Genomic DNA, 27,066 nt, shown 5'->3' on the forward strand with positions numbered 1-27,066 from the left:
GTATTGCCCACGTTACATATTCAAAGATATTACCTTTCTTGCGATTAAGTGGAATGGCCCAAGTTCCAGACATTGTCTGCTTTTTGATGGATATCTCTGTTTCCACTTTCATTCCATAATGCTGTTGCTTTTCTAGGGTGAAAAACATTTTCACATGATGAACCAGAAGATGATACACATCGAGGGAAATGTTTTTCGCAACCATGTCCATTTAAACATATAAAAGCATAATCATAGATGCTGTCAGGATTCATCCTTCTTAAAGCAGGTACAGTGTGCTAAGAGATGTGGAATAAAAGATGTCAGGACACATGAGTATGAGATATATGTGCCTTACATCCCAATGATGTTGTAAATCTGCAACTTTTATATCAAAGGGAAAGCAGTGGTCTCCACTTAGGTTATTGTCTAAAGGACAGAGACTGGCAGATTTAGTAGAAGCAATCAGGAAGGTAAGGTGTCATTGTAAGACAAGCCAAAATATAGGAAAGACGAAACATGTAAATGTGGGTAGGAATAGGGAAATGTTAACTGGAAAATGTGGGTATGCTAGGTAGTCTGCATTATGTGGCTATCAAGGCAGACAGAGCTGTCTGTAGTACTTAGCATTCCTGATAACTTACATTTCTCTTCTGTTACAGAATAGAATCCTGGAGGTTTTCTTATTCTTTGTGCAGAAATGGTAAGCAGCGAGTCTCTATCTCTTGACTGAATAATTTATGCTAAGACTAGGTATTTTTAAAAGTCAACATCTTTGACTTCATGATTTCACAAAGTATAATTTCTAAGATGATAATCTCTTTACCAGTTTGGTTTTATTCATGCCCATGTCCTCAAGGCTATCATTCTACAGTCCTTTGTCATGCTAGGTATCATAGAGGAGAATCCCTTCGCAAACTAGTGAAAAATTAAAGCAATATTACCATTGAGGGAATAGTTTTAATTTGAGTCACCCAATGTGTGTGAAGGTTATTCAAAATGTCTATTTAAAGTACCATCATATTCAATCTTTATGATGTATGGTCAATTAAAGATGCCCAATTTCATGCACCCCATATTCCAACAGTTTTTCACCTGACCTCCATTCACCCAACTCTTCTTTCCACGCTTTTGTGATAGTTATGTACCTGAGAATTGCAACAGATCCCACCCATGAATGTTGCTTTCTAGCACACCGGGAAGGAGGATGACTGTTTTGCTACTCTGAGTTTAATTTATGGGAATTCAGAACTGTTCCCCCCTCTGAGTTTCAGAACTATTTTGTCAGATTTCCAGATTACTGGTTCATCTGGGCAGGTCTGTTTTCATCGAGAACCTCTCAAATGGCAGGTTGATCATATATGTGTTACAGAATGCATTTAATCTCAAATCTGAACAATAGGAGTGTGTCAAACAAATCTGGATTCCCAAGCTCAGAGAAAGTATCAGGCTCAATTCCAATAGAATTAACTAATATGGAATTTGAAGGAGAACATTGGAAATTTTCATGAAAGAGAAATGCATGTTGTCACAAGAGTCACACAAACACACAAAACTCCACCACAAACATAAAATTGAATTAGAATTTATTGGTGATAATGCCTATTATTGTTGTTTCTGTTGGATTTTCCCTTATGATAATAGCACGGTTGAATGTAACTAAGTTGAGGTTATCAGAATAAGAATTTCAAGATGAAAGAAACATGGACACTTGCCAAAGTAACTGCAAAGTTCATAAAGGTAAACTGAGGGAAAAAAATGTGTGGTAGAAAGTATGGAGAATAAGTCATAAGACAATGCTGATGATGATGATGAGGAGGAGGAGGAGCAGGAGGAGGAGGATAATATGTAGTGAGAATAATGATGATGTTGAGGATGATGATGATGACACATTGAAGTATCAGGAGAATGAAACTAATAATTCTTCGCCTCAAGTAGATATAAAAGAAACCATGGGAAGTTTTTGCCCTATGAAACATATTAAGTACACCCATATATTTTGCAACATTTTATTTTTTTTACATTTCTTCTATTTATCCATGATGCTAAATGTCAAGATCAAATTCAACTTATCAAAATTCTTTATGTTTTGGCTTTGTTTTCTGTTCCTGGGGCACAAGAGAGTGCTGATATTTTTTGTTGACAAATGGGCTATAAACTATAGGAGAAAATATCTTCATGATATCATTGATGCTTTACCTCAGTAGAGATCCAGAGAGAGAAGCCTGCTGCACAATGCTGATCTTTCCCTTCAAAGCCAAAGAGTCTATCTATCACTGCTTTCCAGTGTCACTGGAGGTGCTCGTGTGTTCAAAGCTGCCTTCTCTGGATCGATGATGACAACAGGTTTCTGAGGACGGTGATTGACTCAAACATAATCTCTCTCTCTGAGGTCCAGATAAGTGGTGGTTTTGACAACCATGATGCTTCCAGAACATCGCTAGCACTCTTGTATTTTTAAGGAAGACAGTTACAGTGCAGACGAGCTTTGATTTCCTAAATTTTGAGAGAAGAACAATTTGCTGGATGCAAAAACTGTCCAGATCTTTGCTTCCATATTCTGCTTCTAAAAAGCAATGTGCTACACCCTAGAAATACATTGATTTGAAGTTTTTGCTGTTACTTGCCAGAAAGAAAGACACAAAAGAGGTGGAAGCAGTGAATTCATAACAGAGTTTCTCAATGATCCTCTCTGAGGAATTGGACACAACAACAATGGGACAAGGGCAAGAGGAACTGTCAGGACTCGTGCCCACCCTAAGTACAAAAATTGGAGAGCTTTTGGATTCCTGTTGCTTTCCCAATTAGGCAGGAATGCCTGACAATTTCTCATATTTGGACAGTCATTCCATTTGTCTATTTTGTCTCTGAATACATCATAATCCCTGGATGGTGTATCAATTCTACATGCTAATGGTCATCTCACACTCCAGGCATCATATCCAGTTGCTTCTCAAATCCAGATATTCTCAGCAATCACATCTTCCTATCATAATTTCTTATTCAAAATGAGAATATTTTTGATAAAGTCCAATTAAAATGTGTCTCTATCAGCCTGGTCTGTGATTGGGACCTTCACTTTGTTTAATTTGTTTTGATTGATTAGCATGCTGATAGATTCACAAAGAATATAGTTGGCGTGGCACATAGATAAAATTCCAACGTCCATCAAGCATTTCACTTCCATCCGGGCCTCCAAGACAGAGAGCCGGGGAAACAAATGGGAAACATGTTCACAAGGAGCCTAAATAATGCAGCAGACACCTAAAGTTTTCAAGTGTTCCAGGGGTGAATGCAAGCTCTCCTCAGAATAACCAATTCACATCTAACAGAAAATGATTCAGAGATAAGTTGCATATAACACAGAGACATGATGAAAGAAAATCCTTAGGTTTCCCCAAAGATCCAGAGAAAGGGTACGATCACCAACATTGTAATATGGGAAGGGAATTCGAATAAACAATAGCTCTTGCTCTAGAAATGGCATACACCATTCCAAAACAGAAGATAGGAAGAGAATTTATGATTGCCATCCACCAGTTTAGTTTATGTTGTCATTTCCTATACTTCAGAGAAATAAGTATTGCACACGTTACCTATTCAAAGATATTACATTTCTTGGGCTTAAGTGGAATGACCCAAGGTCCAGACATTGTCTGCTTTTTACTGGATATCTCTGTTTCAACTTTCATTCCATAATGCTGTTGCTTTTCTAAGGTGGAAAACATTTCATATTATGAACCAGAAGATGATACACATCGAGGGAACAGTTTGCTCAACCATGTCCTCTTAAACATATAAAAGCAACGTCATAGATACTGTCATGATTCATCCTTCGTAAAGCAGGTACAGTGTGCTAAGAGATGTGGAATAGAAGATGTCAGGACAAATGAGTATGAGAAATATGTGCCTTACATCCCAATGATGTAGTAAATGTGCCACTACTATATCAAAGGGAAAGCAGTGGTCTCCACTTAGGTTATTGTATAAAGAACAGAGACTGGCAGATTTAGTAGAAGTAATCAGGAATGAAAGGTGTCATTGTAAGACAAGCCAAAATATAAGAAAGATGAAACAGGTAAATGTTGGTTGGAATAGGGAAATGTTAATTGGAAAATGTGGGTATGATAGGTAGTCTGCATTATGTGGCTATCAAGGCAGATAGAGTTGTGTAGAATACTTAGCATTCCCGATAACTGTAGCCTTCTAGTACACTGAGAAGCAAGATGAGCGTTGCACTACTCTACTTTAATTTATGTAAATTCAGAAATTTCCCGCTTTGAGTTACACAAAAATTTTGTCAGATTTCCAGGTTACTGGTGCATTTGGGCATGTCGCTTTTCATGGAGAGCCTCTCCAAATGGCAGCTTGATCATATATGTTTTGCAAAAAGCATTTTATCTCAAATCTGAAAAGTAGGTGTGTGAGGAATGATTGTGGGTTCCATAGCTCAGAGAAAGGATCAGAGTCAAGTCCTATATAATATTTACCTAATATGGAATTTGAAGCTGAACCTTTGTTAATATTCATGAAATAAAAGAGCATGTTGTCACAAGAGACACACAAACACAAAAAACTCTACCAGAAAGATAAAATTGATTTTAAATTCATTGGTTATAATTGCCTATTATTGTTGGTTCCGCTGGCTTTCCTCTCATGAAAATAGGACAGAGAAAGCCATGTGGTTGAGGTTGTCAAGCTAAGAATTTCAACATGAAAGCAACATGGACACTGGCAAGCCTGACTGCAATGTCCATAGAGGTAAACTGAGGAAAGAATCGGCTGCTATAAAGGGTGGAGGATAAGGCATAAAACAATGTTGATGATCATGATGATGGTGATGATGGTGATGATGATGATGATGATGACACACTGAAGTAAAAGAAAGGTATTGGAAACTATCAAAAACTTCCATCTTGAATAGATAATCAAGAAATCCAGGTACATTTTTGCCCTTTGAAACATATTAAGTACAGCCCTGTATTTTTGTTGCATTTTATTTTATACTTTTCTTCTTTTTGTCCATGAAGCTAGTTGTCAAGATCAAATTCAACTCATCAAAATTCTTCATTTTATTATCTTTTTTTTCTGTTCCTCTCGCACAATAGAGTGTTGATATTTGTTGATGACTAATGGGCTATAAATAGGAGAAAATGGCTTTATAATCTTCTTGATGCTTTACACCAGTTTAGAACCTAAGAAAGAAGCCTGCTGCACAATGCTGATCTTCCTCTTTAAACCAAAGAGTCTATCTATCACTGCTTTCCAGTGTCACTGGAGGTGCTCATGTGATCAAAGCTGCCTTCTCTGGATCGATGATGACAACATGTTTCTGAGGACGCTGATTGACTCCAACAAAAGCTCTCTCTCTGAGGTCCAGATAAGTGGTGGTTTTGATAACTGTGATGCTTCCAGAACATGGCTAGCACTCTTGCATATTAAAGGAAGACAGTTAGAGTGCAGACAGGCTTTGATCTCCTAAATTTTGAGAGAAAGCATCTTGCTGAATGTGAAAACTTTCCAGGTTTTTGCTTCCATATTCTGCCTGGATAAAGCACTGTACAAAAGTCTAGAGTGTACATTGATTTGAAGTTATTTGCTCTTACATGCATGAAAGAAACACTCAAGAAGAAGTGGAAGCAGTGAATTCATTACAGAAATCTCAATGATCCTCTCTGATGCATTGGACATAACTACAATGGGACGAGAGCAACAGGAGGTGGCAGAACACTTGCCAACCCACACTGCAAATTTGGAGAGCTTTTGTATTCCTGTTCTTTTCCCAATATAGGCAGGAAGGCTTGATTATTTCCTGTAATGTGAGAGTCATTCATTTTTCTTTTGTTTTCTCTGAATATAACACAGTCACTGGGTGGTGTATTAATTCTACATGCTAATTGTCATCTCACACTCCATGCATCATATCAAGTTGCTTTTCAGATCTGGATATTCTCAGCTATCATATCTTACTATCATAATTTCATATTCAAAAACGAGAGAACTTTTTGATAAAGTCCAATTAAAATCTGTCTTTTCAACAGCCAGGTCTGTGATTGGGAACTTCACGTTATTTACACTGTTTTAATTTATTTGCATGCTGAGAGATTCACAGGAGTATAGTTGGCTCGAGATTCACAAGAAGTATAGTTGGCTCATAGATACAATTCCAACGTCCATCAAGCATTTCATTTCCATGCAGGCCTCCAAAACAATCAGATGAGAAAAAATGGGAAGCATGTCCCCGAGGAGCATAAATAATGCAGGAGACACATGAAGCTTTCACGTGTAACAGGGGTGAAGGCAATCACTACTCAGAGCACCAATTCTGATCTAACAGAATGGTTCAGAGAAGTTGAATATAGCACAGAGACATGATGAAAGAAAATCCTTAGGTTTTCCCAAAGATCTAGAGAAAGGGTACGATCACCAACATTGTACATGGGAAGGGAATTCGAATGAACAACACCTCTTGCTCTAGAAATGACATACACCATTCCAAACCAGAAGTTAGGAAGTTAATTTATGATTGCGATCCACCAGTTTAGTTCATGTTGCTATTTCCTATACTTCAGAGAAATCAGTATTGCCCACATTAAATATTGAAAGATATTACCTGTCTTGGGATTAAGTGGAGTTGCCCAAGGTCCAGACATTGTCTGCTTTTTGAAGGATGTCTCTCTTTACTCTTTTATTCCATAATGCTGTTGCTGCGCTTGGGTGAGAAACATTTTCACATGAGGAACTGGAAAATGATACGTCTCGAGGAAACTGTTTGCTTAGCCGTGTCTTCTTAAAGATATGAAAGCAACATCTGAGATACTGTCAGGCCCCAACCTCCTTAAAGCAGATACAGTGTGCTAGGTGATGTGGAATAGAAGATGTCAGGACAAATGAGGATGAGAGATAGGCACCATGACCTCCCCATGCTACTCTCCTTCTGCAGTAGGAAATCGAAGGGAAAACTATTGTCTCCACTTAGGTTATTGTCTAAAGGACAGAGACTGGCAGCTTTGGTAGAAGCAATCAGGAAGGAGAGGTGTCATTGTAAGACAAACCAGAATAGAGGAAGGAAGAAACACGTAAAGGTTGGATGGAAAGGGTGGGTATGCAGGGTAGTCTGTATAAAGTGGCAATCAAGGCAGACAGTGTTGTGTGGAAAACTTAGCATCCCTGATAACTTTTATTTTTCTACTATTACAGGACAGAATCCTGGAGGTCTTCTTATTCTTCATGCAGAAAAGGTAAAAACCGAGTCTCTATCTCTTGACTCAATCATTTTTGCTAAGTCGGGGGATTCTTAAAAGTCACATCTTAGACTTCATGATTTCACAGAGTTTAAGTTCTAAGATGATACTCTCTTGACTATTATGTTTTGTTCCTGCCCATGTCCTTAAGTCTATTCCTCTTCAGTTTTGACATACTAGGTCTCAGAGAGGGGAATTCCCTTTCCAGCTAGTGAAAAATTATAGAAATATTACCATTGAGTATCCTCAGGTTTGTGAAGTTTATTCAAAAATGTTTCTTAAAACCATCATCCTATTCAATCTTTCTGACGTATGGTAAATTTGAGATCCTTAATTTTCATGTAACCCATGATTCAAGGGTTTTTCACCTCATCTCCATTCACCAAACACAACATTCCACTCTTTTTGAGCATCCTCTTCCAGACAATTGCTGCACAACCCACCCTGGAATGTAGCCTTCTAGTACAGTGAGAAGCAAGATGGGCGTTGCACTACTCTACTTTAATTTATGTAAATTCAGAAATTTCCCGCTTTGAGTTACACAAAAATTTTGTCAGATTTCCAGGTTACTGGTGCATCTGGGCATGTCGCTTTTCATGGAGAGCCTCTCCAAATGGCAGCTTGATCATATATGTTTTGCAAAAAGCATTTTATCTCGAATCTGAAAAGTAGGTGTGTGTGGAATGATTGTGGTTACCAAGCTCAGAGAAAGGATCAGAGTCAAGTCCTATATAATAATTACCTAATATAGAATTTGAAACTGACCCTTTGCTAATATTCATGAAATAAAAGAGCATGTTGTCACAAGAGACACACAAACACAAAAAACTCTACCAGAAAGATAAAATTGATTTTAAATTCATTGGTTATAATTGCCTATTATTGTTGGTTCCGCTGGCTTTCCTCTCATGAAAATAGGACAGAGAAAGCCATGTGGTTGAGGTTGTTAGGCTAAGAAGTTCAACATGAAAGCAACATGGACACTGGCAAGCCTGACTGCAATGTCCATAGAGGTAAACTGAGGAAAGAATCGGCTGCTATAAAGGGTGGAGGATAAGGCATAAAACAATGTTGATGATCATGATGATGATGATGATGGTGATGGTGATGATGATGGTGACACACTGAAGTAAAAGGTATTGGAAGCTATCAAAAACTTCCATCTTGAATAGATAATCAAGAAATCCAGGAACATTTTTGCCCTTTGAAACATATTAAGTACACCCCTGTATTTTTGTTACATTTTATTTTATACTTTTCTTCTTTTGGCCATGAAGCTAGTTGTCAAGATCAAATTCAACTCATCAAAATTCTTCATTTTATTATCTTTGTTTTCTCTTCCTCTCACACAATAGAGTGTTGATATTTGTTGATGACTAATGGGCTATAAATAGGAGAAAATGTCTTCATGATCTCCTTGATGCTTTACCTCGGTTCAGATCCTGAGAAAGAAGCCTGCTGCACAATGCTGATCTTCCTCTTTAAACCAAAGAGTCTATCTTTCAGTGCTTTCCAGTGTCACTGGAGATGCTCATGTGTTCAAAGCTGCCTTCTCTGGATCGATGATGACAACATGTTTCTGAGGACGCTGATTGACTCCAACAAAAGCTCTCTCTCTGAGGTCCAGATAAGTGGTGGTTTTGATAACTGTGATGCTTCCAGAACATGGCTAGCACTCTTGCATATTAAAGGAAGACAGTTAGAGTGCAGACAGGCTTTGATCTCCTAAATTTTGAGAGAAAGCATCTTGCTGAATGTGAAAACTTTCCAGGTTTTTGCTTCCATTTTTGCCTGGATAAGGCACTGTAAAAAAGACTAGAGTGTACATTGATTTGAAGTTATTTGCTCTTACATGTATGAAAGAAACACTCAAAAAGAAGTGAAAGCAGTGAGTTCATTAAAGAGAATCTCAATGATCCTCTCTGATGCATTGGACATTACTACATTGGGAGGAGGGCAACAGGAGGTGGCAGACACTTGCCAACCCACACTGCAAATTTGGAGAGCTTGGATTCCTGTTCTTTTCCCAATATAGGCAGGAAGGCCTGATTATGTCCCAATTCGTGAGAGTCATTCATTTTTCCTTTGTTTTCTCTGAATATAACACAGTCACTGGATGGTGTATTAAATCTACATGCTAATTGTCATCTCACACTCCATTCATCATATCAAGTTGCTTTTCAGATCTGGAAATTCTCAGCTATCATATCTTACTATCATAATTTCATATTCAAAAACGAGAGAACTTTTTGATAAAGTCCAATTAAAATCTGTCTTTTCATCAGCCTGTTCTGTGATTGGGACCTTCACGTTATTTACACTGTTTTAATTTATTTGCATGCTGAGTGATTCACAGGATTATAGTTGGCTCGAGATTCAGAAGAAATATAGTTGGGTCACTGACACAATTCCAGCGTCCATCAAGCATTTTACTTCCATGCAGGCCTCGAAGCCAATCAGCTGGGAAAAAATGGGAAGCATGTCCCCCAGGAGCATAAATAATGCAGCAGACACATGAAGCTTTCACGTGTAACAGGGGTGAAGGCAAGCACTGCTCAGAGCACCAATTCCCATCTAACAGAAAATTATTCAGAGATAAGTTGCATATAACACAGAGACATGATGAGAGAAAATCCTTAGGTTTCCTCAAAGATCCAGAGAAAGGGTACGATCACCAACATTGTACATGGGAAGGGAATTCGAATGAACAACACCTCCTGCTCTAGAAATGACATACACCATTCCAAACCAGAAGTTCAGAAGAGAATTTATGATTGCCATCCAACAGTTTATTTAGGAAAGAAGAAACAGGTAAAGGTTGGATGGAAAGGGTGGGTATGCTACAAAGTCTGCATAATGTGGCTATCAAGGCAGACAGTGTTGTGTGGAAAACTTAGCATCCCTGATAACTTTTATTTCTCTACTGTTACAGGACAGAATCCTGGAGGTCTTCTTATTCTTCATGCAGAAAGTAAGCACCGAGTCTCTATCTCTTGAATCAATCATTTTTGCTAAGTCTGGGGATTTCTAAAAGTCCCATCTTGGACTTCATGATTTCACAGAGTTTAAGTTCTAAGATGATACTCTCTTGACCATTATCTTTTGTTCCTGCCTATGTCTTTAAGTCTATCACTCTTCAGTCCTTTGACATACTAGTTCTCATAGATTGGAATTCCCTTCTCCAGCTAGTGAAAAATTATAGAAATATCACCATTGAGTGACCCTAGGTGTGTAAAGGTTATTCAAGAATGTCTCTTAAAACCATCATCCTATTCAATCTTTCTGATGTATGGTCAATTTGAGAACCTCAATTTTCATGTAACCAATGATTCAAGGGTTTTTCACCTCATCTCCATTCAGCAAACACTTCATTCCACCCTTTTTGAGCAGTCCTCTTCCAGACAATTGCCGCCACCCACCCTGGAATGTAGCCTTCTAGCACACTGAGAAGAAAGATAAGTGTTGCTCTACTCTGACTTTAATTTATGTGATTACAGAAATTTCCCGCTTTCAGTTGCAAAAAATTTTGTCAGATTTCCAGGTTACTGGTGCATCTGGGCGTGTCTCTTTTCATGGAGAGCATCTCCAAAAGGCAGCTTCATCATATATGTTTTGCAAAAAGCATTTTATCTCAATTCTGAAAGGTAGGTGTGTGTGGAATGTCTCTGAATTCCAAAGCTCAGATAAAGGATTAGAGTCATGTCTTATATAATATTTACCTAATATGGAATTTGAAGCTGACCCTTTGCTAATATTCATGAAATAAAAGAGCATGTTTTCACAAGAGACACTCAAACACAAAAAAACTCTACCAGAAAGATAAAATTGAATTTGAATTCATTGGTGATAATTGCCTATTATTTTTGGTTCTGCTGACTATCTTCTCGTGATAATAGCACTGGGAAAGCCATGTGGTTGAGGTTGTTAGGCTAAGAAGTTCAACATGAAAGCAACATGGACACTGGCAGACTGTCTGCAATGTCCATAGAGGTAAACTGAGGAAACATTTGGCTGCTATAAAGGACAATGTCGATGATCATGATGATGATGGTGGTGATGGTGTTGATGATGATGGTGATGATGATGATGAATATGATGATGATGACACACTGAAATAGGAGGAATTGGAACCTATCAAAAACTTCCACCTTGTATGATAATCAAGAAATCCAGGAACATTTTTGTCATTTGAAACATATTAAGTACACCCCTGTATTTTTGTTGCATTTTATTTTATACTTTTCTTCTTTTTGTCCATGAAGCTAGTTGTCAAGGTCCAATTCAACTCATCAAAATTCTTCCTGTGTTTATCTTTAATTTTTCTTTCTATGGGAAAATAGAGTGTTGATTTTTGTTGATGACAAATGGGCTATAAATTATTAGAGAAAATGTCTTCGTGATCTCCTTGATGCCCTACATCATTTGAGATCCTGAGAAAGAAGCCTGCTGCACAATGCTGATCTTCCTCTTCAAAGCCAAAGAGTCTATCTATCACTGCTTTCCAGTGTCACTGGAGGTGCTCATGTGTTCAAAGCTGCCTTCTCTGGATCGATGATGACAACATGTTTCTGAGGACGCTGATTGACTCCAACAAAAGCTCTCTCTCTGAGGTCCAGAAAAGTGGTGGTTTTGATAACTGTGATGCTTCCAGAACATGGCTAGCACTCTTGCATATTAAAGGAAGACAGTTAGAGTGCAGACAGGCTTTGATCTCCTAAATTTTGAGAGAAAGCATCTTGCTGAATGTGCAAACTCTCCAGCTTTTTGCTTCCATATTCTGCCTAGATAAAGCACAGTAATAAAGTCTAGAGTGTACATTGATTTGAAGCAATTTGCTCTTACATGCCTGAAAGAAGGACTCAAAAAGAGGTGGATGAAGTGAATTCATTACAGAGAATCTCAATGATCCTCTCTGATGAATTGGACATAACTACAATGGGACGAGGGCAAAAGGAGGTGGCAGGACTCGTGCCCACCCTGACTGCAAAAGTTGCAGAGCTTTTGGATTCCTGTTCCTTTCCCAATTGAGGCAGGAAGGCCTGATTATTTCCCATATTGTGAGAGTCATTCCGTTTCTCTTTGCTGTCTCTGAATATATCATAATCCCTGGATGGTGTATCAATGCTACATGCTAATGGTCACCTCACACTCCATGCATCATATCAAGTTGCTTTTCAGATCTGGAAATTCTCAGGTTTCGTATCTTACTATCATAATTTCTTATTCAAAAATTAGAGAACTTTTAGATAAAGTCCAATTAAAATCTGTCTTTTCATCAGCCTGGTCTGTATTTCAGACCTTCACGTTGTTTACACTGTTTTGATTTATTTGCATGCTGAGAGATTCACAAGAAGTATAGTTGGCTTGAGATTCACAAGAGGTATAGTTGGCTCATAGATACAAATCCAACGTACATCAAGCATTTCACTTCCATGCAGGCCAGCAAAACTATCAGCTGGGAAAAAAATGGGAAGCATGTCCCCGAGGAGCATAAATAATGCAGCAGACACATGAAGCTTTCACGTGTAACAGGGGTGAAGGCAAGCACTGTTCAGAGCAACCAATTCCCAACTAACAGAAAAAGATTCATAGACAAGTTGCACATAACACAAGAGACATGATGAAAGAAAATCCTTAGGTTTCCTCAAAGATCCAGAGAAAAGTTACGATCACCAACATTGTACATGGGAAGGGAATTCAAATGAACAACACCTCCTGCTCTAGAAATGACATACACCATTCCAAACCAGAAGTTCAGAAGAGAGTTTATGATTCCCATCCAACAGTTTATTTCGGAAAGAAGAAACAGGTAAAGGTTGGATGGAAAGGGTGGGTATGCTACGTAGTCTGCATAATGTGCTATCAAGGCAGACAGTGTTGTGTGGAAAACTTAGCATCCCTGATAACTTTTATTTCTCTACTGTTACAGAACAGAATCCTGGAGGTCTTCTTATTCTTCGTGCTGAAAGGTAAGCACCGAGTCTCTATCTCTTGACTCAATCATTTTTGCTAAGTCTGGGGATTTCTAAAAGTCCCATCTTGGACTTCGTGATTTCACAGAGTTTAAGTTCTAAGATGATACTCTCTTGAGCATTATCTTTTGTTCCTGCCCATGTCCTTAAGTCTATCACTCTTCAGTCCTTTGACATGCTAGGACTCATAGAGGGGAATTCCCTTCTCCAGCTAGTGAAAAATTATAGAAATATCACCATTGAGTGACCTCAGGTGTGTAAAGGTTATTCAAGAATGTCTCTTAAAACCATCATCCAATTCAATCTTTCTGATGTATGGTAAATTTGAGAACCTCAATTTTCATGTAACCAATGATTCAAGGGTTTTTCACCTCATCTCCATTCACCAAACACTTCATTCCACCCTTTTTGAGCAGTCCTCTTCCAGACAATTGCCGCCAAACCACCCTAGAAAGTAGCCTTCTAGCACACTGAGAAGAAAGATAAGTGTTGCTCTACTCTGACTAAATTTATGTGAATACAGAAATTTCCCTCTTTGAGTTACACAAAAATTTTATCAGATTTCCAGGTTACTGGTGCATCAGGGAGTGTCTCTTTTCACGTAGATCCTCTCCAAATGGCAGCTTGATCATATATGTTTTGCAAAAAGCATTTTATCTCAATTCTGAAACGTAGGGTTGTATGGAACGCCTCTGAATTCCAAAGCTCAGATAAAGGATTAGATTCATGTCCTATATAATATTTACCTAATATGGAATTTGAAGCTGACCCTTTGCTAATATTCATGAAATAAAAGAGCATGTTTTCACAAGAGACACTCAAACACAAAAACACTCTACCAAGAGATAAAATTGAATTTGAATTCATTGGTGATAATTGCCTAATATTTTTGGTTCTGCTGACTATCTTCTCGTGATAATAGCACAGGGAAAGCCATGTGGTTGAAGTTGTTAGTCTAAGATTTTCAACATGAAAGCAACATGGACACTAGAAAGCCTGACTGCAATGTCCATAGAGGTAAACTGAGGAAAGAATTGGCTGCTATTAAGGGTGGAGGATAAGGCATAAAACAATGTTGATGATCATGATGATGACAAAGGTGATTGTGATGATGATGATGATGATGATGATAATGATGATGATGACACACTGGAGTAGCAGAAATAGGAACCTATCAAACACTTCCATCTTGAATAGATAATCAAGAAATCCAGGAACATTTTTGCCCTTTGAAACATATTAAGTACACCCCTGTATTTTTGTTGCATTTTAGTTTATACTTTTCTTCTTTTTGTCCATGAAGCTAGTTGTCAAGATCAAATTCAACTCATCAAAATTCTTCCTGTGTTTATCTTTAATTTTTCTTTCTGTGGGAAAATAGAGTGTTGATTTTTGTTGATGACAAATGGGCTATAAATTATTAGAAAAAATGTCTTCGTGATTTCCTTGATGCTTTACCTCATTTGAGATCCTGAGAAAGAAGCCTGCTGCACAATGCTGATCTTCCTCTTCAAACCAAAGAGTCTATCTATCACTGCTTTCCAGTGTCACTGGAGGTGCTCATGTGTTCAAAGCTGCCTTCTCTGGATCGATGATGACAACAGGTTTCTGAGGACGCTGATTGACTCCAACAAAAGCTCTCTCTCTGAGGTCCAGATAAGTGGTGGTTTTGATGACTGTGATGCTTCCAGAACATGGCTAGCACTCTTGCATATTAAAGGAAGACAGTTAGAGTGCAGACAGGCTTTGATCTCCTAAATTTAGAGAGAAAGCATCTTGCTGAATGTGCAAACTCTCCAGCTATTTGCTTCCATACTCTGCTTGGATAAAGCCTAGAGTGTACATTGATTTGAAGTTATTTGCACTTACATGCCTGAAAGAAGGACTCAAAAAGAGTTGGATAAAGTGAATTCATTACAGAGAATCTCAATGATCCTCTCTGATGAATTGGACATAACTACAATGGGACGAGGGCAAGAGGAGGTGGCAGGATTCGTGACAACCCTGACTGCAAAATTCGGAGAGCTTTTGGATTCCTGTTCCTTTCCCAATTTAGGCAGGAAGGCCTGATTGTTTCCCATATTGTGAGAGTCATTCCTTTTCTCTTTGTTGTCTCTGAATATATCATAATCCCTGGATGGTATATCAATTCTACATGCTAATGGTCATCTCACACTCCATGCATCATATCAAGTTGCTTTTCAGATCTGGATATTCTCAGGTTTCGTATCTTACTATCATAATTTCTTATTCAAAAATTAGAGAACTTTTAGATAAAGTCCAATTAAAATCTGTCTTTTCATCAGCCTGGTCTGTATTTCAGACCTTCACGTTGTTTACACTGTTTTGATTTATTTGCATGCTGAGAGATTTACAAGAAGTATAGTTGGCTTGAGATTCACAAGAAGTATAGTTGGCTCATAGATACAAATCCAACTTCATCAAGGATTTCACTTCCATGCAGGCCAGCAAAACTATCAGCTGGGAAAAAATGGGAAGCATGTCCCCCAGGAGCATAAATAATGCAGCAGACACATGAAGCTTTCACGTGTAACAGGGGTGAAGGCAAGCACTGTTCAGAGCAACCACTTCCCATCTAACAGAAAATTATTCAGAGAGAAGTTGCATATAACACAGAGACATGATGAAAGAAAAACCTTAGGTTTCCTCAAAGATCCAGAGAAAAGTTACGATCACCAACATTGTACATGGGAAGGGAATTCAAATGAACAACACCTCCTGCTCTAGAAATGACATACACCATTTCAAACCAGAAGTTTGGAAGAGAATTTAGGATTGCCATCCACCAGTTTAGTTCATGTTGCTATTTCCTATACTTCAGAGAAATAAGTATTGCCCACATTACATATTCAAAGATATTACCTGTCTTGGGATTAAGTGGAGTTGCTCGAGGTCCAGACGTTGTCTGCTTTTTGATAGATATCTCTCTTTTTATTTATTCAATAATCCTGTTGCTTTTCTTGGGTTAGAAACATTTTCACATGATGTACCGGAAAATGATACACCTCTAGGGAATTTTGCTCAGCTATGTCTCCTTAAAGATGTGAAAGCAACATCCGAGATACTCTCAGGCCCCATCCTCCTTAAAGCAGATACAGTGTGCTAGGTGATGTGGAATAGAAGATGTCAGGACAAATGAGGATGAGAGATAGGCACCATGACCTCCCCATGCTACTCTCCTTCTGCCAGTAGGAAATCGAAGGGAAAACAATTGTCTCCACTTAGGTTATTGTCTAAAGGACAGAGACTGGCAGCTTTGGTAGAAGCAATCAGGAAGGAAAGGTGTCATTGTAAGACAAGCCAGAATAGAGGAAGGAAGAAACAGGTAAAGGTTGGATGGAAAGGGTGGGTATGCTAGGTAGTCTGCATAATGTGGCTGTCAAGGCAGACAGTGTTGTGTGGAAAACTTAGCATCCCTGATAACTTTTATTTCTCTACTGTTACAGGACAGAATCCTGGAGGTCTTCTTATTCTTCATGCAGAAAAGGTAAGCACCGAGTCTCTATCTCTTGACTCAATCATTTTTGCTAAGTCTGGGGATTTCAAAAAGTCCCATCTTGGACTTCATGATTTCACAGAGTTTAAGTTCTAAGATGATACTCTCTTGACCATTATGTTTTTGTTCCTGTCCATGTCCTTAAGTCTATCACTCTTCAGTCCTATGACATACTAGGTCTCATAGAGGGGAATTCCCTTCTCCAGCGAATGAAAACTAAAGAAATATTACCATTGAGTGCCCTTTGCGAAAATTATTCAAAAATGTCTCTTAAAACCTACATCATATTTAATCTTTCTGATGTAGGGTTAATTTGCAATTCTCAATTTTAATGTAACCCATGATTCAAAGATTTTCAACCCACATCGGTTCACCCAACACTTCTTTCCACCCTTTTTGAGCAGTCCTCTTCCTGAGAATTGCCGCCGAGCCCATACTTGAATGTAGCCTTCTAGCACATTGAGAAGCAAGGTAAGTGTTGTGCTACTCTGACTTTTATTTATGTGAATTCAGAAATTTCCCCCTTCCTTTGAGTTTCACAAAATTTTGTCAGATTTCCAAGTTACTGTTACATCTGGGCAAGTCTCTGTTTATGAAGATCCTCTACAAATGTCAGCATGATCATATACGTTTTGCAAACAGCATTTTATATCAAATCTGAGAAATAGGAGTGTGTGGAATGACTCTGGATTCCAAAGCTCAGAGAAAGGATCAGAGTCAAGTCCTATATAATATTTACCTAATATGGAATTTGAAGCTGAACCTTTGTTAATATTCATAAAAAAAAAACAGCATGTTGTGACAAGAGCCACACAAGCACAAAAAACTCTACCAGAGAGATAAAATTTAATTTGAATTCATTGGTGATAATTGCCTATTATTGTTGGTTCCTCTGGCTTTCCTCTCATGATAATATCACAGGCAAAGCCATATGGTTGAGGTTGTTAGGCTTAGATTTGAACCATGAAAGCAACATGGACACTGGCAGGACTGACTGCAATGTCCATAGGGGTAAACTGAGGAAAGAATTGGCTGCTATTAAGGGTGGAGGATAAGGCCTAAAACAATGTTGATTATCATGATGATGATGGTGGTGGTGGTGATGATGATGATGATGATGACACACTGAAGTAGGAGGAATTGGAAATTATCAAACACTTCCATCTTGAATAGATAATCAAGAAATCCAGGAATATTTTTGCCCTTTGAAACATATTAAGTACACCCCTGTATTTTTTGTTGCATTTTAGTTTATACTTTTCTTCTTTTTGTCCATGAAGCTAGTTGTCAAGATCAAATTCAACTCATCAAAATTCTTCCTGTGTTTATCTTTAATTTTTCTTTCTATGGGAAAATAGAGTGTTGATTTTTGTTGATGACAAATGGGCTATAAATTATAAGAGAAAATGTCTTCGTGATCTCCTTGATGCTTTACTTCATTTGAGATCCTGAGAAAGAAGCCTGCTGCACAATGCTGATCTTCCTCCTCAAAGCCAAAGAGTCTATTTTTCACCCCTTTTCCGTGTCACTGGAGGTGCTCATGTGTTCAAAGCTGCCTTCTCTGGATCGATGATGACAACATGTTTCTGAGGACGCTGATTGACTCCAACAAAAGCTCTCTCTCTGAGGTCCAGAAAAGTGGTGGTTTTGATGACTGTGATGCTTCCAGAACATGGCTAGCACTCTTGCATATTAAAGGAAGACAGTTACAGTGCAGACAGGCTTTGATCTCCTAAATTTTGAGAGAAAGCATCTTGCTGAATGTGCAAACTCTCCAGCTTTTTGCTTCCATACTCTGCTTGGATAAAGCCTAGAGTGTACATTGATTTGAAGTTATTTGCACTTACATGCCTGAAAGAAGGACTCAAAAAGAGGTGGAAGCAGTGAATTCATTACAGAGAATCTCAATGATCCTCTCTGATGAATTGGACATAACTACAATGGGACGAGGGCAAAAGGAGGTGGCAGGACTCGTGCTCACCCTGACTGCAAAAGTTGCAGAGCTTTTGGATTCCTGTTCCTTTCCCAATTTAGGCAGGAAGGCCTTATTATTTCCCATATTGTGAGAGTCATTCCTTTTCTCTTTGCTGTCTCTGAATATATCATACTCTCTGGATGCTGTATCAATTCTACATGCTAATGGTCATCTCACACTCCAGCCACCATATAGAGTTGTTTTTCATGTCTGGATATTCTCAGCTATCATATCTTACTATCATAATTTTTTATTCAAAATGAGAGAACTCTTTGATAAAGTCCAATGAAAATCTCTCTTTTCATCAGCCTGGTCTGTGATTGGAACCTTCACATTGTTTACACTGTTTTGATTTATTTGCATGCTGAGAGATTCACAAGAAGTATAGTTGGCTCATAGATACAATTCCAACGTCCATCAAGCATTTCACTTCCATGAAGGCCTCCAAACCAATCAGCTGGGATAAAATGGGAAGCATGTCCCCGAGGAGCATAAATAATGCAGCAGACACATGAAGCTTTCATGTGTAACAGGGGTGAAGGCAAGCACTGTTCAGAGCAATCAATTCCCAACTAACAGAAAAAGATTCAGAGATAAGTTGCATATAACACAGAGACATGATGAAAGAAAATCCTCAGGTTTCCCCAAAGATCCACAGAAAGGGTACGATCACCAACTTTGTACATAGGAAGGGAATTCGAATGAACAACACCTCCTGCTCTAGAAATGACATACACCATTCCAAACCAGAAGTTCAGAAGAGAATTTCGGATTGCCATCCAGTTTAGTTCATATTGCCATTTCCTATACTTCAGAGAAATAAGTATTGCCCACATTACATATTCAAAGATATTACCTGTCTTGGGATTAAGTGGAGTTGCTCAAGGTCCAGACATTGTCTGCTTTTTGATGGATGTCTCTCTTGATTCTATCATCCATAACGCTGTTGCTGTGCTTGGGTGAAATATATTTTCTCATGATGAACCGGAAGATGATACACCTCAAGGGAACTGTTTGCTCAGCCATGTCTTCTTAAAGATATGAAAGCACCATCTGAGATACACTCAGGCCCCATCCTCCTTAAAGCAGATACAGTGTGCTAGGAGATGTGGAATAGAAGATGTCAGGACAAATGAGGATGAGAGATAGGCACCATGACATCCCCATGCTTCTCTCCATCTGCCAGTAGTAAATCGAAGGGAAAACTATTGTCTCCACTTAGGTTATTGTCTAAAGGACAGAGACTGGCAGCTTTGGTAGAAGCAATCAGGAAGGAAAGGTGTCATTGTAAGACAAGCCAAAATAGAGGAAGGAAGAGACAGGTAAAGGTTGGGTGGGAAGGGTGGGTATGCTAGGTAGTCTGCATAATGTGGCTGTCAAGGCAGACAATGTTGTGTGGAAAACTTAGCATCCCTGATAACTTTTATTTCTCTACTGTTACAGAACAGAATCCTGGAGGTCTTTTTATTCTTCATGCAGAAAAGGTAAGCACCGAGTCTCTATCTCTTGACTCAATCATTTTTGCTAAGTCTCGGGATTTCTAAAAGTCACATCTTGGACTTCATGATTTCACAGAGTTTAAGTTCTAAGATGATACTCTCTTGACCATTATGTTTTTGCTCCTGCCCATGTCCTTAAGTCGATCACTCTTCAGTTTTGACATACTAGGTCTCATAGAGGGGAATTCCCTTCTCCAGCTTGTGAAAAATTATACAAATATCACCATTGAGTGACCTCAGGTGTGTGAAGGTTATTCAAAAATGTCTCTTAAAACCACCATCCTATTCAATCTTTCTGATGTATGGTTAATTTGGGGTGCTCAATTTTCTTGTATCCCATGATTCAAGGGTTTTTCCCCTCACCTCCATTCTCTCAAAACTTCTTTCCACCCTTTTTGCGCAGTCTTCTATCTGAGCATTGCATCAGAGAATTGTATCAGGGTCAATTCCTGTATAATTTTATCTAATAAGGCATTTGAAGCTGAACCCCTGTAAATTTTCATGAAATAAAAGAGCATGTTGTTACAAAAACACACAAATACACTAGACTCCATCATGAAAATAAAATTCAGTTTAATATCATTGGTGATACTTTTCAATTATATTTGCTTATACTGTGTTTTCTCCCATGATACTTTCATCCTGATAGCTCTATAGTTTAGTTGTTGCAATACAAATTATAAGATGCATGCCACATGGACATTTCTAAGCAAGGTCCATTAAACTGATGTAAAATTTCAGTGATAGAAAGGGTGTTGTCTAAGGAATTACACAATGTTAGTAATGATAATGAACAGAAGGATGAGGATAATGATCATAGTGATTACACACTTCAATAAAAGAAATATGAGTCTATCAAACTCTTCGATTTTGAATAGATAATCATGAAATCCATAAACATTTTTTACCCTTTAAAACATACTAAGTAGACCCTCCTATTTTTTTATATTTTTTCGTCAAGAATCTAGTTGTCAGAATCTACTTCAACTCGTAAAGTTTCTTGATGTGTTTATATTTATATCAGTTTTTGTGCCACAATAGAGTATTGATATTCGTTGATGTCTATGAATGAAATCCTTAACTTTTTTACATTGTTTGAATTTATTATCACTCTGGGGGTTTCACAAACTCTACAGATGTCACATAGGTCCATTCCTACTTCAACAAGCATTTCTTCAGTACCGTGACTCCAAACTAGTCAGGTGAGGCAACAAATGAGAAGCAGATGCCCAGTATGCATAAATAATGCAGCAGACACCCTAAGTTTTTAATTTTAGAAAGGAGTGAAGGCAAGAACTCTGCTCTGCAACTGATTTCACAGTTGAGTATCTCTTTACTTATTTTGATATTAGCTTTTAGCTTGCTATATATTACCTTTATAATGTTAAGGTATGCTCCTTGTAGCCCTGTTCTCTCTAAGACTTTTATCTTGAAGGGGTGTTGAATTTTGTTGCATACTTTTTCAAAACCTAATTAGATGATCAATTGATTTTTCCTTTTAGTTTGTTTATATGATGGATTACATTGATACATTTTCATATATTGTACAACCACTGCATACCTGGGGAGAAGCCTACTTGATCATGGTGTATGATTTTTCTGATGTGTTCTTTGATTCTGTTTGCCAGTATTTTATTGGGTATTTTTGCATAAATGTTCATGAGTGAGATTGGTCTTTAATTCTCTTTATTAGTGGTGTCTTTGTGTGGTTTTGGTATTAGGGTAACTGTAGCCTTATAAAAGGAGTTTGGCCATATTTCTTCTATCTCTCTTGTGTAGAACAATTTCAGGAGTATTGGTAGCAGTTCTTCTTTAAAAATCTTGTATAATTCTGCTCTAGTCCTGGGCTTTTTCTGGTTAGGAGACTTTATATAAATATTTCTATTTCATTAGTGGTTGTAGGTGTATTTAATTTTCTTATATGATCTTGATTTAATTTTAGTAAATGAAATTTACCCAGAAAATTGTCCATTTCTCTTATATTTTTCAATTTTGTGGAGTACAGGTTTTTGAAGTATAGCCTGATAACTCTCTGAATTTCCTCTTTGTCTGTTGCTATGACCACTTTTTTATTTCTGATTTTGTTAATTTGAACATTTTCGCTCTATCATTTGGCTATTTTGGAGAAAGTTTTGTTAATTTTGCTGGTTTTTTCAAAGAAACAACTGTTTCATTGATTCTTGTTTATATTCTTTGTTGGGACTTTGCTGATTTTACCTCTTAATTTGATTATTTCTGGACATTTGGTCCTGCTGTGTGAGGTCCAAGAGGTTTAAGGTGGTCTGGATCTTACTATTATGAGATTTTTTCCGAATTCTTTACATAGGCATTTAGTGCTATGAACATTTCTCTTAACACTGCTTTAATTGTGTTCCATAAGTTTGGGTATATTATATGGTCATTTCATTGAATTTTAGGAAGTCTTTAATTTCTTTCTTTATTTCTTCCTTGACGTTTGGTAATTTAGGTGGGCTTTCTTCAACTTTCATGGGTTTGTGGGATTTCAGATATTAGTGTTGCTGTTAAACGCTAACATTTTTTTCCGTTTTATTTATATTTATTAATGTTTAATATATTGAACCATCTTAGATCTCTGGAATGAGACCTTTGATAATGGTAGATGATTTTTTTTAATCTTTTTTTTTATTGAGAAAATGAGAAAAAAGAAAACAAGTTTCCACCTCCTCCCAGCCTCCCATTTCCCTCACCCGCCTCCCACACTTCTCCCCCTCCCCCCACTCCTTTCCCCCTCCCTCTCCAGTCCAAAGAGCAGTCAGGGTTCCCTGCCCTGTGGTAAGTCCTAGGTCCTCCCCCGTCCGTCTATATCTAGGAAGGTGAACATCCAAACTGGCTAGGCTCCCACAAAGCCAGCACATTACATAGGATCAAAACCCCTTGAAATTGTCCTTGGCTAACATTTTGATTTTTATTGAGATCAACATTTTTCTCTGCTGCCGACCATGTCTTTATCTCAATTGTAACCTTGTACAAAGGTACCCGTGCTCCCAATTGACCTAGGAAAACATTTCTTATTTTCTACATCCCATGTAGGTTAGATCTCTGTATGTCTCTCTTAGGGTCTTCATTGTTGTCTGTATTCCTAGAATATGAAACTACATATAACTTGGTGTCCAGAATGGCATTCCAAATGGACAACGAAGGAAAATTACAAAAGACATGGACATGAGCCAACAACCTGGGGCCTCAGAATAGGTCACAAGGAGGAGTCATAATGGTGGGTCCTTCTACGGTTCCCATGACACCAAGGGAAGAACTCGAAATTTAAATCCGTGACTCTTGTTTTCACTATGTCTGATCTTAGTCAGGAGCAGAGCAGGCCTCTTTTTCGTCACGCCTGGTTCCCGCCCAGCTAGCTTTACACCCAAAATAACAACACACAAATTGTCTTCATTTAAACACTGCTTGGCCCATTATATCTAGCCTCTTACCAGCTAAATCTCACATCTTGATTAACTCATTTCTATTAATGTGTGTAGCAACACGAGGTGGTGGCTTACCGGGAAGATTCTAACCTACGTCAACTTGGGCCAGAGGTTCATCGCGTCTGCCTCACTTCCCTCCTTCCCAGCACTCTGTTCTGTCTACTCCGCCCACCTGATTTTCTGTCCTATCAAAAGGCCAAGAAAGTCTCTTTATTAAATAACCAATGAAAGTGACACATAGACAGATGACCCTCCTACATCAGCTGATGATCCTGACTGGGACTGCCCGAGAAAGAAGTTCTAGTCAGCTTTGGCAGTGGCTTTCGAAGCTAATACATTGCCATAATGGAATTTCGGGATGAATAGCAATTTGGCATGTCCGGGACACATTTGGGCTTCCAGAGTTCTTTCTCGGCGCAAATTCCACACAGGGAAAACTAGTATATCAAATGGCACCTAGGCATCCTCAACCTTACCTCCTCTACCTGTGATTTAGTGAACTTGACATACCTTTCCAGCAAGGCAAAAAGGGAGACAATTCTGGATGCTCTATCAAGACAGATGGTCTCTTCATGGCGCTGGAGCCAGGAAGGCAGCCTGATTTTGAGAAGTTTGTAGCACACAGCAGAGGCCGTGCCTATCATGCATAGCCCCATGCATAGCCATCTTCCCAGGAACACATTGCCTTCAACATTCAGCTTAGGACTAGGAATATCCCCAGAGACACAGAGGAGGCCAGACCCAGCACAATATCTGGTGGTGCAATAACAGCCATAAGAGAATGGATTCTTTCTCCATTAGTGTGTGGATGATGGTAGGCAGAGTTGAATTAGACACATGGGTAGCAGGTCAAGTGGAGGCCATGTCTCAGACCTTAGAATGCCTGATGCAGGAAAGGCAAGAATCCAAGGTATCAAAGCGTTCCCTAATGATTGACAATCGGCAGCAGTCTCATGCTAGCAATCAGAGCAGTCAGCGGGAAGAGCATGCTCCTGAGTGACTGAACTTTGCTTGGGCAGGCTAAAAAAGTGGCCATCACTCAGGGTTGGCACTAGCCCTTGGGCCATTGATCAGTGATATCTCGCGTGGCACAATGATCCCCTCCACGGCATCATGCTCTCAAGCCCTGGTCAGCATCAGCAGTCCTTTCCTGGTCATCAGGTGCACACCGAGGATGGCCATGACAACACGTTGTTTCTTCTTTCCCAAAGGGGCCGTTAACAAGAACAGAAGGGCTTCTGATCAAATCAGAGCAGGGCATCCATCGGGCTGAACCTTTGTGCCAACCATATCAATACCTACCTCCTAGACACTGTTTGCGGCACTGGTAAGCAATGGTGCTTTGTTCAAACCCCAGGCTGAGCTTTGCTCTCTCGAGAGCTGGGTCTATGATGACAAACCAATGTCACGAAGAGAGATGATGACATAAAAATCATGCTCAATAGGATTACGCTGAGGCCCAGACTAAAGGACGGGGGCAATGGGGGGGCCCGGTCTACCTGGGGCCCACTTGAGCCGGGGTGCAGGCCAAAATCCCCATGCTGCTTTTCCCCATCGGGGACCCCTATTTGGTCCAGGGGCACAACCTTATGAGAACACTGAGTGCTCCCTCAAATGGCGCCTCGTGTCAAACATTGCTCTTGAGCCAGTCTCCATGTCCAAAGCCTAACTCATGTTCCTATCATCTCTTCTGCCTTTCAGTGACCAGGTATGCTGTCTTGGAGCACGCAACAACACACTTTTCTTCAGGTAAGTGGAAAGATTAGCCCTTAGGCTTTGATCCCTCCAGGCCCTGTTCCTTCACCTGTTCATATTTCTGAAACTCTAAGAGAAGATACTCAAGTTAGAAGTCCAGGATCCAGTAGTTTTGGCCTTGATTCCTAGAATGTAAAAACCCTTAGGCCTCGGAGTCCAGACTGGCATTCCAAATGGACAACCTAAGAAAATTCCAAAGGACATGGACATGAGCCACCAATCTGGGACCTCAGAATAGTTCAAAAGGAGGAGTCATAATGGTGGGTCCTTCTACGGTTCCCATGACACCGAGGGAAGAACTGGAAATTTAATTCCGTGACTCTTGTTTTCACTATGGCTGATCTTAGTCAGGAGCAGAGCAGGCCTGTTTTTCATCACGCCTGGTTCCCGGCCAGCTAGCTTTACACCCAAAATAACAACACACAAATTGTCTTCATTTAAACACTGCTTGGCCCATTAGATCTAGCCTCTTACCAGCTAAATCTCACATCTTGATTAACTCATTTCTATTAATGTGTGTAGCAACACGAGGTGGTGGCTTAGCGGGAAGATTCTTACCTACGTCCATCTTGGGCCAGAGGTTCATCGCGTCTGCCTCACTTGCCTCCTTCCCAGCATTCTGTTCTGTCTACTCCACCCACCTGATTTTCTGTCCTATTAAAAGGCCAAGAAAGTCTCTTTATTAAATAACCAATGAAAGTGACACATAGACAGATGACCCTCCTACATCAGCTGATGATCCTGATTGGGACTGCCCGAGAAAGAAGTTCTAGTCAGCTTTGGCAGTGGCTTGCGAAGCTAATACATTGCCATAATGGAATTTCGGGATGAATGGCCATTTGGCATGTCCGGGACACATTTGGGCTTCCACAGTTCTTTCCCGGCGCTAATTCCACACAGGGAAAACTAGTATATCAAATGGCACCTAGGCATCCTCAACCTTACCTCCTCTACCTGTGATTTAGTGAACTTGACCTACCTTTCCAGCAAGGCAAAAAGGGAGACAATTCTGGATGCCCTATCAAGACAGATGGTCTCTTCATGGCGCTGGAGACAGGAAGGCAGCCTGATTTTGAGAAGTTTGTAGCACACAGCAGAGGCCGTGCCTATCATGCATAGCCCCATGCATAGCCATCTTCCCAGGAACACATTGCCTTCAACATTCTGCTTAGGACTAGGAATATCCCCAGAGACGCAGAGCAGGCCAGACCCAGCACAATCTCTGGTGGTGCAATAACAGCCGTAAGAGAATGGATTCTTTCTCCATTAGTGTGTGGATGATGGTAGGCAGAGTTGAATTAGAAACATGGGTAGATTGTGAAGTGGAGGCCAGGTCTCAGACCTTAGAAGGCCAGATGCTGGAAAGGCAAGATTCCAAGGTATCAAAGCCCTGCCTACTGATTGACAATCGGAAGCAGTCTCATGCTAGCAATCAGAGCAGTCAGCAGGAAGAGCATGCTCCTGAGTGACTGAAGTTTCCTTGGGCAGGCTAAAAAAGTAGCCATCACTCAGGGTTGGCGCCAGCCCTCGGGCCATTGATCAGTGATATCTCGCGTGGCACAATGATCCCCCTCCACAGCATCATGCTCTCAGGCCCTGGTCAGCATCAGCAGTCCTTTCCTGGTCATCAAGTGCACGCCGAGGATGGCCCTGACAACACGTTGTTTCTTCTTTCCCAAAGG

General features: G+C 39.4%; 1 protein-coding gene and 7 non-coding genes across 8 annotated transcripts; all 8 read left to right on the forward strand.

Moving 5' to 3' along the window:
- The first annotated feature begins 2,306 nt into the window (after positions 1–2,306).
- On the forward strand, positions 2,307–2,375 carry LOC142838014 (small nucleolar RNA SNORD109A). The gene has a single exon (XR_012908462.1). It is a non-coding gene; the product is annotated as a small nucleolar RNA SNORD109A (small nucleolar RNA).
- Positions 2,376–4,192: 1,817 nt separating this feature from the next.
- Positions 4,193–26,853, forward strand: LOC142837853 (uncharacterized). Its single transcript, XM_075953218.1, has 7 exons — positions 4,193–5,307; positions 7,180–7,220; positions 13,153–13,192; positions 16,663–16,703; positions 20,131–20,171; positions 24,841–24,956; positions 26,655–26,853. The coding sequence occupies exons 1-7, from the start codon at positions 5,153–5,155 to the stop codon at positions 26,851–26,853; spliced, it is 633 nt and encodes a 210-aa protein (XP_075809333.1). The 5' UTR covers positions 4,193–5,152.
- LOC142838003 (small nucleolar RNA SNORD109A) lies at positions 5,289–5,357 on the forward strand. The gene has a single exon (XR_012908452.1). It is a non-coding gene; the product is annotated as a small nucleolar RNA SNORD109A (small nucleolar RNA).
- Positions 8,780–8,848, forward strand: LOC142838004 (small nucleolar RNA SNORD109A). The gene has a single exon (XR_012908453.1). It is a non-coding gene; the product is annotated as a small nucleolar RNA SNORD109A (small nucleolar RNA).
- LOC142838005 (small nucleolar RNA SNORD109A) lies at positions 11,769–11,837 on the forward strand. Its single transcript, XR_012908454.1, has one exon. It is a non-coding gene; the product is annotated as a small nucleolar RNA SNORD109A (small nucleolar RNA).
- On the forward strand, positions 14,781–14,849 carry LOC142838007 (small nucleolar RNA SNORD109A). The gene has a single exon (XR_012908456.1). It is a non-coding gene; the product is annotated as a small nucleolar RNA SNORD109A (small nucleolar RNA).
- On the forward strand, positions 18,276–18,344 carry LOC142838006 (small nucleolar RNA SNORD109A). Its single transcript, XR_012908455.1, has one exon. It is a non-coding gene; the product is annotated as a small nucleolar RNA SNORD109A (small nucleolar RNA).
- LOC142838030 (small nucleolar RNA SNORD115) lies at positions 25,012–25,090 on the forward strand. Its single transcript, XR_012908476.1, has one exon. It is a non-coding gene; the product is annotated as a small nucleolar RNA SNORD115 (small nucleolar RNA).
- Positions 26,854–27,066: the final 213 nt, after the last annotated feature.

This window comes from Microtus pennsylvanicus, chromosome 18 (assembly GCF_037038515.1).
Source record: "Microtus pennsylvanicus isolate mMicPen1 chromosome 18, mMicPen1.hap1, whole genome shotgun sequence".
NCBI classification, from domain to species: domain Eukaryota; kingdom Metazoa; phylum Chordata; class Mammalia; order Rodentia; family Cricetidae; genus Microtus; species Microtus pennsylvanicus.